Below are 15,000 nucleotides of genomic sequence, written 5' to 3'. Positions count from 1 at the left end.
ATGTTCTCTTGGATCCACTCTACCAAACAGAGCCTGGCACTGCCAAGGAAGCCCCACCCATCGAGGAGTGGTGGTGGTGGTGGTGGTGGTGGTGGTGGTAGGGGGTGGTAGGGGGTGAGGAAGACGGGGAGAAACTGTGGGGAGGAAAGAAAGGAGGGAGGGAGGGACTGAGATAGAGGAGAGGGATAGGGGGACCAGACCAGACCAGACTGTATGGCATGGTTCCATGAAGCAAGGCTCTCCTCTCAGAGGTGTGAAAGAGCGAACACAGGAAACAGAGGGATGGAGTGAAGGATTGGGGGGGAAGGGAGATAGATAGAGAGAGAGAAGGGGAGTGGGGAACTCAAGATCGAGGCAGAAAGAAGTTAGAGGTTTAAGAGGCAATATATGAATTGTCATTCTTGTGGATTTTCTTTTTTTTGTTCAGCTAGCAGTGGTCCAAGAAAAAAGGCACTTCAATTTATACATAATAATATAATACTTTATTTATATATAATACTTTATTTCTTACAAAAGGAAAGTGGAATTCTGTTATTATTCTTTCTTATTTTTGTGCTGTATTTAGGCAGACAGGAGAGAGAGGGAGACTTATAAGGTGCCAAGCTAATGAGAAGCTAAAAGATGGATGGATGAGGATGCAGATGGTGGATGGAAACAGAAAAGGTAGTAAGAGAAGAAAAAGAAGTGTGAGTGTGAAACAAGAGAACGGACAGAGAGGCAGATGACGTGGATGAATAGCGAGAGGAGGGAGGAGGGAGGAAGGGGGGAGTAAAGAAGCTTTTGAGGACGGTGAGAAAAAATTAAGGGGAAAGGATGGAGGGAGAGAGAGAGAGAGAGGTACGGAGAGATAGCAGATGAAGATAGACTGACAGTTGGGCTGGGGGGCAGCAGATCTAAGAGGGCCAGCCTCTAGTGAGCCTCCATCTCTCTTTCATGGAGAGCCAGGAAAACAGATTATACCAGTCCTCTTCTCTCCTGGGGGAGGACAACCCCACTCTCCCAGAACCTCCTTTCCTTTAAACCCCCCCCAAGCCCCCACCGCATCCCCCTCCATGGTACTGGCTGGACTCACACCAGAGCAAATCACATCAGAGATGAAGAAGTGTATTTCCAATGAGACTCAGAAGAGAGGAGACACACATACCCAACCCCCCCTACCCCTACCCCCCCCCCCCCCCACACACACACACACACACACACACATTTTTATTTTTATTTTTATTTTTATTTACAAAATGTGATATCTTTATGCACAGGACAGAGATGTTGGTGGCTTAGAGCTTTGATTGCAATGTGTCCGCTTGAGAAAATCTTTGAATTGTTTTCCTGCTTTGAGAGTGGAAAAGATAGCCTAGCGGTCTGAAGGAACACACTCGGAACACTTAACCTTGTCTACGAAGAAGCCTTTTGTGTTCCTTTGGAGTGGCTTTAAAGAACTGCTATGCTGCGCTTTTTACTGAGAGAGTGAGAGCTGGCACTGGTCGCAGCATCTCAAAGTGTGTATCATCCTTCGCCTCGTTTTTTAATAGTCATCTCACCATGCATATTCACTCATGCGCACCTGCACAAACAATATACACACATGCAAAGCTATGACTAACGCAAACACACATTTCTCTCTCTCTCTCTCTCTCTCTCTCTCTCTCTCTCTCTCTCTCTTCCCCTCTCTCTCTCACACACACCACCACACACACACACACACACACTCACACAGACACACACACAAACACACACACACACACACACACACACACACACACACACTGTGTGAATTAATCGGACCTATAAACCCTCCTTGCTGGTGGAAGATAAGCCGTGTGCTGGTAGCTGTGGCCTCCTGAGAGCTGTGTTCCTCTAGCGGTACCATGTAGGAGCCTGATAAGGCGGGGGGGGGGGGGATAGCCAGGGACCAGGGACAGACTCTCCACTCCTGCAGCAGGCACCAGCAATACCCCCCGGGGCCAGCCAATCACAGCGCTCTCTCACGTGTTGTTAATCTCACCGCTGAGTGCCTGAGGTGTACTCCTATACCTGGGCTGGCTGAGGGTGTGTGTCTTTGTTGTAGGATTGTCTTGCTGCTGTTTTGGGCCTATATATATTGTGTTTTCTGTATGTTTGTTATTTTAAAAAATGTGATGTACTCTGTTTCGATCCTATTGTATGGAGACCCAAACTGACCCTCTTCAGTTCACTGGGCCTATAGGGTTGATAGGCTCACTCAAACCAACATACATCAAGGGTCCATAGTTAATTGGAATACCTTAATATTCTAACAGACTCTGAAGCTTCAAAGCACCTGTTTTGATTTAAATTTCCTTTTATAGATTAACCGTATAATCATCTATGATGTATAAAGCTATACCTTTAAGATCAAAGTTTCTTTGAAAAGCCAGTTTAGTTTCATATATTTATGGTACATACCTCAATGTTCCAATTATACCGTATAACGTATTTGTCTCTCGTTTTGAAGCTATAATCCCCTAATGTTCTGAAAATGTAATCTTGAGAGAGGAAGGTACCCACATAGGAATCTACAGAATATTTGACAAATTCAGTTATTAATTGGTTTTTAAATAACACTTTCTATGAAGCTAACACAACTCATGATTAAGCATGCATGATGCCTTATAATGTCTGTAAAATATATTATAATGTTACATATCTGTACATAAGATTTTCATTCCTATAATGTGCTATTAACACATGTGTTAATAGCTATTAATATCTAGTTAATACCCCAGTTACCCTGGTTGACCCTAGTTAATAGCTATTAACACATTAATAACGATATTTTCAGTAGGTCTAAAGTTGTTATTTAGCGTTCTGGGACTTGCATTAAAAGACTGATATTGTGCCATGAAGACACTCCAGGTTACAGCAGACCTGTATTAAATTGGCAACATTATCAAATACTTGAAAATTGGCCATTTTTTGGATGTGCTTTTGGGACTATTCCATGTGTTCCATGACACCAGGCACCACTAAATCTAGCGGAGGCAGCTCGTACTGTATTTGACCTATCCGCGGCTATTAGACCCTGGTCTGGTGTACAGCTGGTATACAGCTATGGCCGATGGCCCTATGAAAATAGTAGCCTATAGCCCTAACGTATTGTCTTGATTTTGAATGCGACAACTTTCTATGAAGTTTTAGACTCAGTCCGAAGGAGCCATGCTGTTAGTTTACACGCAGAAGGGAAGAGGCAGGAGAAGGCCCGTGGTTTGGGCTCCTTCAGCCACACTACTGCCCGGGCGTTCACCATGCCAAGGTCAGCATTCCTCCACACGCCGTTGCCTAGTGGAACTTTTGTTTCACAGTTTTTGTAAAGCTCAAACCGTTAAGAATACTGGGCAAACGGCAGAGACGGACGGAGAAGCCAAAGAAACTGGATAGGGCAGAGAGCGCGAGTTGGAATAGAATAATAGAATTGAGAAATCAGGGCCTATACACTTTTGTAAGTCCGCCTAAAAGACCTCTGTTCAATTTGTCATTTTCATTTTAGGCCTAATCAGGTATGCTATAGCTGATAGCCAAAGAGATTGGTTCGTTCATTTTTATACGACGTTATGAAAAAAAACGTTGGCACTGGCAGTTCAGCCATTTAATGGAAAACGGAGTTGTGCTCTCTCTCCTAAGTTCAGGTTTTGTTTTACTGAAGCTGACGCCCAACTTCACTGTCTCAGGCCTATGTCTCACTGTGTGAGAGTTGACATTTCCGCAGCAAATAAACAATCATCAATTAGCCTACAGGGGTAACCTATATTTTAACAACTTAATGTTTTTCTTTCCTATATAGGCTACTCCAGTATTCTATGCCTGTATGCGCAGGTGAGTATACGCTTCATGGGATAGTTAGGCCTCAATGGAAATCATAAGTTGATAAAACTGATCAAAAAGTTAGTTAGGTAGCCTATTCACAATAGTCTAAAGGTCTACTTCCAACAGCGGACGTTTTTACCTAACGAAAATATCTATCTATCTAATAAGTATGAACTCGAAATCGACTCTCAATTCAGAAATACCGAACAGCGCACCTGTATTTTTTTTCAATTTGCTTTCATCCATGAAATGACTTATTCATTGTGCCGCTATAGTCCGAATAGCCTAATATAGCACCCCCGTTCTCTTTGTTACAACACTAAACTGTCTTTTAAGAATGAAAATACCGTCTCAGCACATTTTTTTACTTTATATGCCACCATTCTTGTCAGAGGGATGCGGTTGAGATTCAACGATATTCTGATGTTGCCCAGAAGAGGTAGAAATAGTAACACGTGTATAACAAGCATCCAATAGTCTGGTATACTCATCAGATATCGCCTGTTCTATGTGTGTTCTATGTTGAAAGGAATTGATGGATAATGTAAGTAAGCCTAATAATGAGTAGGTAGTGTGATTACAGGAGCACAGAGAAGCTATGTTGAGTTGTAGGGAGATCTGCGGCTCATCAGAAGGTATTTTTGGATGAGCACTCTACATGCACCCAGGGGGAATCTGGACATTACCGTTGCACATGATATGCGAATAAAATACCAGTGGCTATAAACATATTGGCTGGAAAACGTCCAGTGTATGAAGCAATATTTGGCGTAAAAACTTTTTCCGACAATCAGACAGGAAAATTCATTGCAGTCCTATGTATATGGGCACTTAAATTTAACCCTGGTCAATAAAAAAAAATTCTGGACGATAAAGTCAAATATAATGAAGAGTTATTTAGATCTGTTTTATATCCAAGCGGAGATTAATACCTAGCCATCGTCTTGTGTGCCACAATGGCCTGTGAGATAGGCCAAATCATGATGCTAACACGAATTAAACCATAGACTTCCCTTAGAAATGGAACTGCATCATAATGTTATTAAACATTTATTTTTCGTTCTCTGTTTTAAGTCTAGAATAAATTAAGATCAAAATGTTTTGTTGAATGAAAATGTACTGTATTCTACATTAATATTTGAGGTATTTCAGACAATCATAGGATATTACCTTCACTAAAACATTATTTTGATATGACTTATATTCTGAATTATCTTTTTAAATAGGCCTAATCTATTCTGTGACAGTTTACTACACTCATGTTTTATAATCATATATATATTTACATATCATTTAGATGTGGATATCACCTCCATGCCTCCCCTCTGAAAATAATACTCTAAAACTGATATTGTGAAGCATATTCTACATCCAAACAGCCCTCCAATTTAATGACAACACATTATCACATCATGTCTTCAGATAGCTATTAGGCTACATTAAAAACATATCAGAATGAACAAAATGTATCCTCAATGTTTACTTCCTGAATTGAAGGTATGGTCTGCATTCATCACACAACACAATGTCAACACAATGTTAATATCAACTAGTCCATCACACACACACACACACACACACACACACACACACACACACACACACACACACACACACACACACACACACACACACACCAAAGTGAAACCTCTTTGTTAATGCTGCCTGTTGAGAGAAATATCAAATATTTAGGCTGTCAAACAATGTGAGTATCTGCAAGACACACACTTGAATTTGCGAGGGTTAGATGAGGGTTCTATGGGGTGTATTATATATACAGTAACTTTGAAAGTTATATCTGACATTGTCTGGGATATCTAAAATATGTGCCTGATTATATTGTTTTGATTCAATATTAGCCTACAAGTTAATGGGATAAACAATGTTTTCCATTCAAAATAACTGTAGTCCTACTGCATAAATCAACTGAAGATAGCAGATCATCATTGCAGACTCATGTGCAGTAGGCCTGTACTTGTTCAAATATCATGTAGGCTAATGAATGTATGGTATCTAAATAACTCACATGTATCTCCATTAGCCTCTCATATCAAACTATGTATTATTCTGAGCTTGTCTACCATGTCCACTCTGGGAAAAAATGCAACAAATGAAATGAAAGCTAAACCTTTTCTCTGATGACTGTTAATACTGAGTCTATTAAAGGTGAAACATAAATGAATAAGTGTGTCAATTCTGATATTAATTGAGGGTAGACAATTGCAAGAATATCTAAAATCAACAAAATGCAGGCCTTTGGACTGCCATGGACCAATAACAATGACTTCGATTAGAAATAATAATAATAATAATAATAATAATAATAATAATAATAATAAGAAGAAGAAGAAGAACAATAGCAATAGTAACAACAACAACAACAATAATAATAATAGTAATAATAATAATAATACATGTGATACTATTATTTTAATTGTTATTCTATTTCTATCATCATCACTAGTAAACCTGTATGTCATCATTATCATCCTAAAATGTACAGTATATATGCTAGATTTTCAGTTCTTCATCAATATTCTCTTATAAGCCGCTTGTAACGCAATTTAACGGAACAACAATTTGCAATACAGTGCCCTAGATCACTTGAATAGGTTCCAGCTGGTCCTTACATGCGCAAGGTGCAACCTTTATCTCTAAGTAAAGTGGTAAAGTTCAACATGATGGAAAAGGGTGGACAAACAGTTGGGCAACTGCATCCCTTGGGCATGCTAACAATTTGATGCATGACGTCTGCGCTTGCGCGTCTCAATAAAATTAGCCTTTTTACCATAAAAGGTCAATTTCCTGTTGGTATTTGAATGAGGAAAACATGAATATTTCAAATAATTAAAAAAACAAAAAACTTCTGAGAAGATGCCATATGAATTTCGTTGGCCGGTACAGTGTTTGTTGTAAATAACATCACATTGATGTGAAAAACGATGAGTTATCAGTCAGTGCACCTGCTGTTCTATGTGCTATTGGCGGAGCATTAGCCTGGATCAAGAAATATGAGCGCCTGAATGTGAAATGTGGAAATGTTTTTACCGCAGATGATTACATTTAGCAGGAAATCAACTGTAGGCCCATTTGCCCACCTTAAGCTCGTGAGGCTGGGTGGGAAGGGAAAGTTATTTGTAGGCTACCGTCTCTTGCCACTCTTTAAAATGCACGAATATGAGACTGGCGGAGGGTCAAACAGGCAGACAGGCTAGTGTTTCCAAACAGGGCCTATAGGCCTACATGTCAACACACTTTTATTTCTACACAATAATGACCAGCCTCACAATTTAGGCCTATAGGTTCTTTATTGTGAAATAAGGGAGGCAAGGCTGAATATGCATGGAAGACTAATACATCCCTGCGGTTGCTTAAATGTGTTTTGGATAATGATGAATAATGATGACCTAATACTGAAATGAGAGGTCATTTATATATCATTGCCTAAATCATTTTTTGGGTTTATCATACAACCTCCCCCACCCATCTCCCTCTCTCTCTCCCTCCCTCTCCGCGTCCCCGCACTGCTTCTACACTGTTGCCGGTTCGAGGTAATCCCCTGCCGTCCACGGTTTACTCTGAGCCCGTATTTAATTCCTCTAAACCCCCAGCTGCCGTCCTGGTTACTCACTGAACACGACAGACTGTGAGCCGCTCCGGTTATTAATAATTCACCACTAGCCCTCCGCTCCTCCGGCCGCGATCCACTGCTGCGGCGCGGCGCGCTCCGGACCGACCCGGCACAACACTTTATTTCCTCCCCTTTCGGCTTATTACAGTTTAGAAAACCGTTAACACGAAATTGTATCCAGTCGTCATTGCACAAGGACTTAGTGTATTCCTAAATGCGTTTGCTTTGCTCCCATCGCCTGGCATGATCAAGTCTCGCCTCTCTCACAAACACAGAATTTGCGACATATTGTTGCCAGATCTGGTGGTTGTTTTGGTTTCCCGGTTTCCCTTGTTTTCCCTCGTGTAGCCTGGGTGGGCACAGAAGGACAGGTGAGGAAGGACCATCGGGATTCCCAGTGTTTTGTATTAGGAGGACCAGAAGATGGGTAGCCTACAGCACAGTCTGAGACCCTTTGAGGCACACAGCAGCAACAGCTGATTTTGTGAGCGCGTAAGCAAAGACTACTTTACTTACTGTGGGGGTCCCTGGTAAAGCGAGACCTCTGCTCTGTTACTTGGGCGCTGACGGGACGCACGCATCGCACACGGATCTGCCTCGCGGGACATTCGGTGGGCAGAGGGGACTCGGGGACAGACACAGCGCGCTGGCAGGCGACAGGCGACCACAGCACAGCTCCGACAGCTCCGACCCCGTGTTCATAGAAGGCATAGGCGTTGAAAGCGGACGTAAACACCCCGAATGACACCGGGAAGCGCTCGACTTGGATAATCCTTCTCCCTTTCCCTTTCCCCGTTGGAGGAAAAACAGTTAAACTACAATTTTAAAAAAAATGTTCGCCGGGGCACGGGCCGTCCCGTATTAGGGCTCTTTTTGCTTCCGGTATCAGAAGAGAGAAACCGAGTCGTTTTCTCTCTCCCACACACTTTTTTTTTGGAAGCTGAACTTTTTTAGAGTGGAAAATGGGTCTTTGAAAACTGTTGGCACATTTCCCCTGCTCCACAATGGTACGTGCTGTGTGAATCAATACTTTGCTCTTTTTATGCATCTGAAAGCTTGTAAACAGCTTAATTTTTCTTAAAATACGAAAACAAAATAGCACGGTTGCTTTGGACAGCACTTGAACGTATAAAGCAACCGTTTTGAGCTTGCCTTCAAATTCATATTATCGAGAGAACATTATGCTGGTAGCCTACAAACTTTCAATAGTGTTCAAAGTGTGCGTCTGTTGATCCCGGACTGTAGACTATCAAGAATTGGTCTTATTTAGGCTATAGTTGTCAAAAAGTGATATTTGGTGGGTGTGTTACTTTAGTGTGTGTGCATGTGAATAATGTTATACTGTATAGTTTGAGTGAACTTGCCTTCCCCAGTGTGTTCAATGTGTATAGCCTACTGTACATACATATTAGCTTATGTCAAACCATAACCGATGTGCATTGTAATATTCCCTCCCTTACCCCTCTAACATCCCGGGACAGATCAAGCTCTCTGCCTGCTTCCAGTCGTTGCAGATCGCTCATGTCTCCTAATTGCTCGCGCCCCCTTATTTACAAGCAGTGCACGACTCTCCCCGAGTCAACCGTAGTCTTTGAAGTGTCTATATTTAAACACATAGCCTATGCTGCGTTGCACAATCGCGCCAACGAGCAAGGAAGTGCATGAACAAGCAGTAACATGTATATCGATATGATGGAGAATAGTTGTAAACAGTCCTTTTAAAGCTACGGTTATGCTACGGAGAGGCTGTTTACGTCAAGAGTTGGATTTATATTGGACTATAGCACTCCAGTCAAAAGTTTATTGTGGAGGATTGTTGTTGTGATTGTGGATTATAGCTCTGTGGATAATTATGATATAATAAATGGATTTTCTTATTACTAGTTGCGCGTAATTATGCGTCCTTGTTATGTCACTCATTCAACGCAGCAGCCTTGAGCGAACAAGGCAATATTGTTTCATGTCAGGCCCATACTAGGTCCGGAGCTTTGGAAGTTTAGATGTTGTCTTTGCAAGAACAGTACTGATATAGACAGTTGTGTAATCTCATTTTGTATCAAGGCTTTGAAATGTAACATCACTTTCGCGAGGGGATACATCATTGTTCAGCATACACAACATAACCAAAACAAGACTTATGGTTTGATATTATCTTTCCTCTATAAACCTGAGTGGGTGGATTTGCATAGTGAGTCAGTGCATCTGAAACAAGTCAAACCGTATTTGTTATTTTGTTAACATTTCAGCACAGAGGACAGGTATTTGTTTCGTTGCTATTTGTTTTTGAATATGTGCCAAATAACTAAATCCTAGTCCGTTTGCGTGAGTTTGGGTAGAACTTGAATGCTGAGCCTTATGGAATTCTATAAGTTCTAAATGTGTCATGGAAAATAGAGGTGTTATTTAACGAGTTATAACGTAGCTGTCAGGTTCGTGACCTCTCCCTTGTCTGTTGATATGAGTTGGATGATACGTGCCCATCACCACAAACATGCAACCTTGACGTTACTAATACATTCCAAACAAGGGCATCTATGTGCACATGAATATGGAATATTATTAGTATGAATAATTATTTGTTTACTTGCATTCTGATATGGCACCAACCCAACTAGCTCATCAGTAACACTATATAAAAACAAAATTCAGGACAGGCCTCTTATGGGATTATCTTAATTTATTATTCAGCTACTTAGCTACTCACCTCTTTTTAATGAAAGACTACTGAGAATTCATGCCCAACATTTTAATAACTTGTTTGACACAAACAGTGTCTAAGGAGTAGTTTAGTAAATACTAAAAAGAGCAAAGGAGTAGTATTTCATTAAATGGATGGAAATTCATTTATATAATCTATGCTCTATAGTCTTTATTGCTCTTCAATCTAACTATTTGGTACCCAACTCTCCTGAGTTATTGAGAATGATTTTCCACAATTCTCCATGGTTTTTCCCTAGGTCAGGATCTGTGTGATTTCGTATGTGGAGAGAGGTAAATACAGTAATCAGGAGGAGCTGTGTACATTGTCGGGTAATTGCATCCCACATTGGAGATGTTGTCTGATGTGTGTGTGTGTGTGTGTGTGTGCGTGTGTGTGTGTTTGTGTGTGTGCGTGTGTGTGTGTGTGTGTGTGTGTGCGTGCGTGCGTGTGTGTGTGTGTGTGCGTGTCTGTGTGTGTGTGTGTGTGTGTGTGTGTGTGTGTGTGTGTGTGAGTGTGTGTGTGTGTGTGAGTGTGTGAATGTGTGTATGTATAGAGAGGAGCAGCCCACCACAAGATGATCAAATAGGCGGTCTCCAGTCCTGTGTGTTCTCCTCCGCTGCTCTTGGCTGTTGCTGCCAGTGATGTCATCTCTCCCTGTGTATTTTATACTGGAAATGCACCCCCTCCTTCGTCCTCTTCTGGAATACCCTGAAAGGATGCTAGTAATCGGTTGTATACAGGCTACGATAACCTCATTGGTGGTGCCTGTCGAAACTGACGTTGTAGGATTTGTTATTGTTAGAGGATAAACACTTGAGTGATGGTGATGATGGGGATGGCGTCATATTAACATCTGGTTGTGACGCCATAGGGGTGTAGATCAGACAGAAAAATTGCCCTCAAGTGCTGCTCTGAGGTCAGTTATTCTTTGGCGGTTAAGATCCCAGTTTTAGCAGTTAGGGGCAACCTTGAGCAGGTGTTGCAGCCATAACCGGGCCCTTGTTCTTCAGCGTCATCAGTTTTGATTGGCGTCAGTTTTTTTTGCGCCTGGAAACATCCTCATTCTTAAAGGATGGGTTCACTCTGAAACCACATTTCTGTGATCAACAACATACCTTCGCTCCTGTCGATCCACACAAGACACGTTTCACATCGGTATTGCGCGTATTGTTACCTAGCGACATCCAACCTAATGGAAGTGGATGGGTTTGATAGCTGAACTTCTTTTTTTATTTTTTTTTGCATTAACCCATCCTTTAATAATACCTTATGGATGCCCTTGGTTTGGGAATGCCACTGTTACAGACATTTCAGGTATTTTGCTGTTCACTACCCCCTGCAGAGAGAAAAGGTCCCCATTGAACCCCTTCCACCTCATGATCCCTCACCCTCATCCTCAACCTTGGTTAACTACATGTTCATAATACTGCACTGCCACAGATGGCTTTTCAACATACAGTAGATGTCTTTCTTACATACAGTAGATGTCTCTTACATACAGTAGATGGTGTTTCAACATACAGTAGATGGTGTTTCCAACATACAGAAGATGGTGTTTCCAACATACAGTAGATGTCTTTCCAACACACAGTAGATGTCTTTCCAACATACAGTAGATGTCTTTCCAACATACAGTAGATGTCTTTCCAACATACAGAAGATGGTGTTTCCAACATACAGTAGATGTCTTTCCAACATACAGTAGATGTCTTTCCAACATACAGTAGATGGTCTTTCCAACATACAGTAGATGTCTTTCCAACATACAGAAGAGGTCTTTCCAACATACAGTAGATGTCTTTCCAACATACAGTAGATGGTGTTTCCAACATACAGTAGATGTCTTTCCAACATACAGAAGATGTCTTTCCAACATACAGAAGATGTCTTTCCAACATACAGAAGATGTCTTTCCAACATACAGAAGATGTCTTTCCAACATACAGAAGATGTCTTTCCAACATACAGTAGATGTCTTTCCAACATACAGAAGATGTCTTTCCAACATACAGTAGATGGTGTTTCCAACATACAGAAGATGTCTTTCCAACATACAGAAGATGGTGTTTCCAACATACAGTAGATGTCTTTCCAACATACAGTAGATGTCTTTCCAACATACAGAAGATGTCTTTCCAACATACAGAAGATGTCTTTCCAACATACAGAAGATGTCTTTCCAACATACAGTAGATGTCTTTCCAACATACAGAAGATGTCTTTCCAACATACAGTAGATGGTGTTTCCAACATACAGAAGATGTCTTTCCAACATACAGAAGATGGTGTTTCCAACATACAGAAGAAGGCGTTTCAACATACAGAAGATGTCTTTCCAACATACAGAAGATGGTGTTTCCAACATACAGAAGATGTCTTTCCAACATACAGTAGATGTCTTTCCAACATACAGAAGATGGTGTTTCCAACATACAGTAGATGTCTTTCCAACATACAGTAGATGTCTTTCCAACATACAGTAGATGGTCTTTCCAACATACAGTAGATGTCTTTCCAACATACAGTAGATGTCTTTCCAACATACAGTAGATGTCTTTCCAACATACAGTAGATGTCTTTCCAACATACAGAAGATGTCTTTCCAACATACAGAAGATGTCTTTCCAACATACAGAAGATGTCTTTCCAACATACAGTAGATGTCTTTCCAACATACAGAAGATGTCTTTCCAACATACAGAAGATGTCTTTCCAACATACAGAAGATGTCTTTCCAACATACAGAAGATGTCTTTCCAACATACAGTAGATGTCTTTCCAACATACAGAAGATGTCTTTCCAACATACAGAAGATGTCTTTCCAACATACAGAAGATGTCTTTCCAACATACAGCAGATGTCTTTCCAACATACAGAAGATGTCTTTCCAACATACAGTAGATGGTGTTTCCAACATACAGAAGATGTGTTTCCAACATACAGTAGATGTCTTTCCAACATACAGAAGATGTCTTTCCAACATACAGTAGATGGTGTTTCCAACATACAGAAGATGTCTTTCCAACATACAGTAGATGTCTTTCCAACATACAGAAGATGTCTTTCCAACATACAGTAGATGGTGTTTCCAACATACAGAAGATGTCTTTCCAACATACAGTAGATGTCTTTCCAACATACAGTAGATGTCTTTCCAACATACAGTAGATGTCTTTCCAACATACAGTAGATGTCTTTCCAACATACAGTAGATGGTGTTTCCAACATACAGAAGATGTCTTTCCAACATACAATAGATGTCTTTCCAACATACAGTAGATGTCTTTCCAACACACAGTAGATGTCTTTCCAACATACAGAAGATGTCTTTCCAACATACAGTAGATGGTGTTTCCAACATACAGAAGATGTCTTTCCAACATACAGTAGATGTCTTTCCAACATACAGTAGATGTCTTTCCAACATACAGTAGATGTCTTTCCAACATACAGAAGATGTCTTTCCAACATACAGAAGATGTCTTTCCAACATACAGTAGATGTCTTTCCAACATACAGTAGATGTGTTTCCAACATACAGTAGATGGTGTTTCCAACATACAGTAGATGGTGTTTCCAACATACAGTAGATGTCTTTCCAACATACAGTAGATGTCTTTCCAACATACAGTAGATGGTGTTTCCAACATACAGTAGATGGTGTTTCCAACATACAGTAGATGTCTTTCCAACATACAGAAGATGTCTTTCCAACATACAGTAGATGTGTTTCCAACATACAGTAGATGTCTTTCCAACATACAGTAGATGGTGTTTCCAACATACAGTAGATGTCTTTCCAACATACAGAAGATGTCTTTCCAACATACAGAAGAGGTCTTTCCAACATACAGAAGAGGTCTTTCCAACATGGAGTAGATGTCTTTCCAACGTACAGAAGATGTCTTTCCAACATACAGTAGATGTCTTTCCAACATACAGTAGATGTCTTTCCAACATACAGTAGATGTCTTTCCAACATACAGTAGATGGTGTTTCCAACATACAGTAGATGGTGTTTCCAACATACAGTAGATGTCTTTCCAACATGGAGTAGATGTTGTTTCCAACATACAGTAGATGTCTTTCCAACATACAGTAGATGTCTTTCCAACATGGAGTAGATGTCTTTCCAACATACAGTAGATGGTGTTTCCAACATACAGTAGATGTCTTTCCAACATGGAGTAGATGTTGTTTCCAACATACAGTAGATGTCTTTCCAACATACAGTAGATGTCTTTCCAACATACAGTAGATGTCTTTCCAACATACAGTAGATGTCTTTCCAACATGGAGTAGATGTCTTTCCAACATACAGTAGATGTCTTTCCAACATACAGTAGATGTCTTTCCAACATACAGTAGATGTCTTTCCAACATACAGAAGATGTCTTTCCAACACACAGAAGATGTCTTTCCAACACACAGTAGATGTCTTACAACATACAGTAGATGTTGTTTCCAACATACAGTAGATGTCTTTCCAACATACAGAAGATGGTGTTTCCAACATGGAGTAGATGTCTTTCCAACATACAGTAGATGGTGTTTCCAACATGGAGTAGATGTCTTTCCAACATACAGAAGATGTCTTTCCAACATACAGTAGAGGTCTTTCCAACATACAGAAGATGGTGTTTCCAACATACAGTAGATGTCTTTCCAACATACAGTAGATGTCTTTCCAACATACAGTAGATGTCTTTCCAACATACAGAAGATGTCTTTCCAACATACAGAAGATGGTGTTTCCAACATACAGTAGATGTCTTTCCAACACACAGTAGATGTCTTTCCAACATACAGTAGATGTCTTTCCAACATACAGAAGATGTCTTTCCAACA

At 40.6% G+C, this 15,000-nt stretch overlaps 1 protein-coding gene across 4 annotated transcripts in view; it reads left to right on the top strand.

Moving 5' to 3' along the window:
• The first annotated feature begins 8,414 nt into the window (after window positions 1-8,414).
• Window positions 8,415-15,000, top strand: part of LOC308151333 (nuclear factor 1 X-type-like) — a 117,052-nt gene continuing 110,466 nt past the window's right edge. For all 4 annotated transcript variants that reach the window (XM_080524190.1, XM_080524188.1, XM_080524189.1 and 1 more), the window contains exon 1: window positions 8,415-8,457. In XM_080524190.1, coding sequence (XP_080380316.1) covers window positions 8,455-8,457 — 3 coding nt within the window. In that variant the 5' untranslated portion in view covers window positions 8,415-8,454. The remainder of the gene's footprint in view (window positions 8,458-15,000) is intronic.

This window comes from Nansenia antarctica (genome assembly GCF_963989245.1).
Source record: "Nansenia antarctica genome assembly, chromosome: 2".
Lineage (NCBI taxonomy): Eukaryota > Metazoa > Chordata > Actinopteri > Argentiniformes > Microstomatidae > Nansenia > Nansenia antarctica.
The sequence above is the reverse complement of the archived record's forward strand: the minus strand, read 5'-3'. Positions and strand labels throughout refer to the sequence as shown.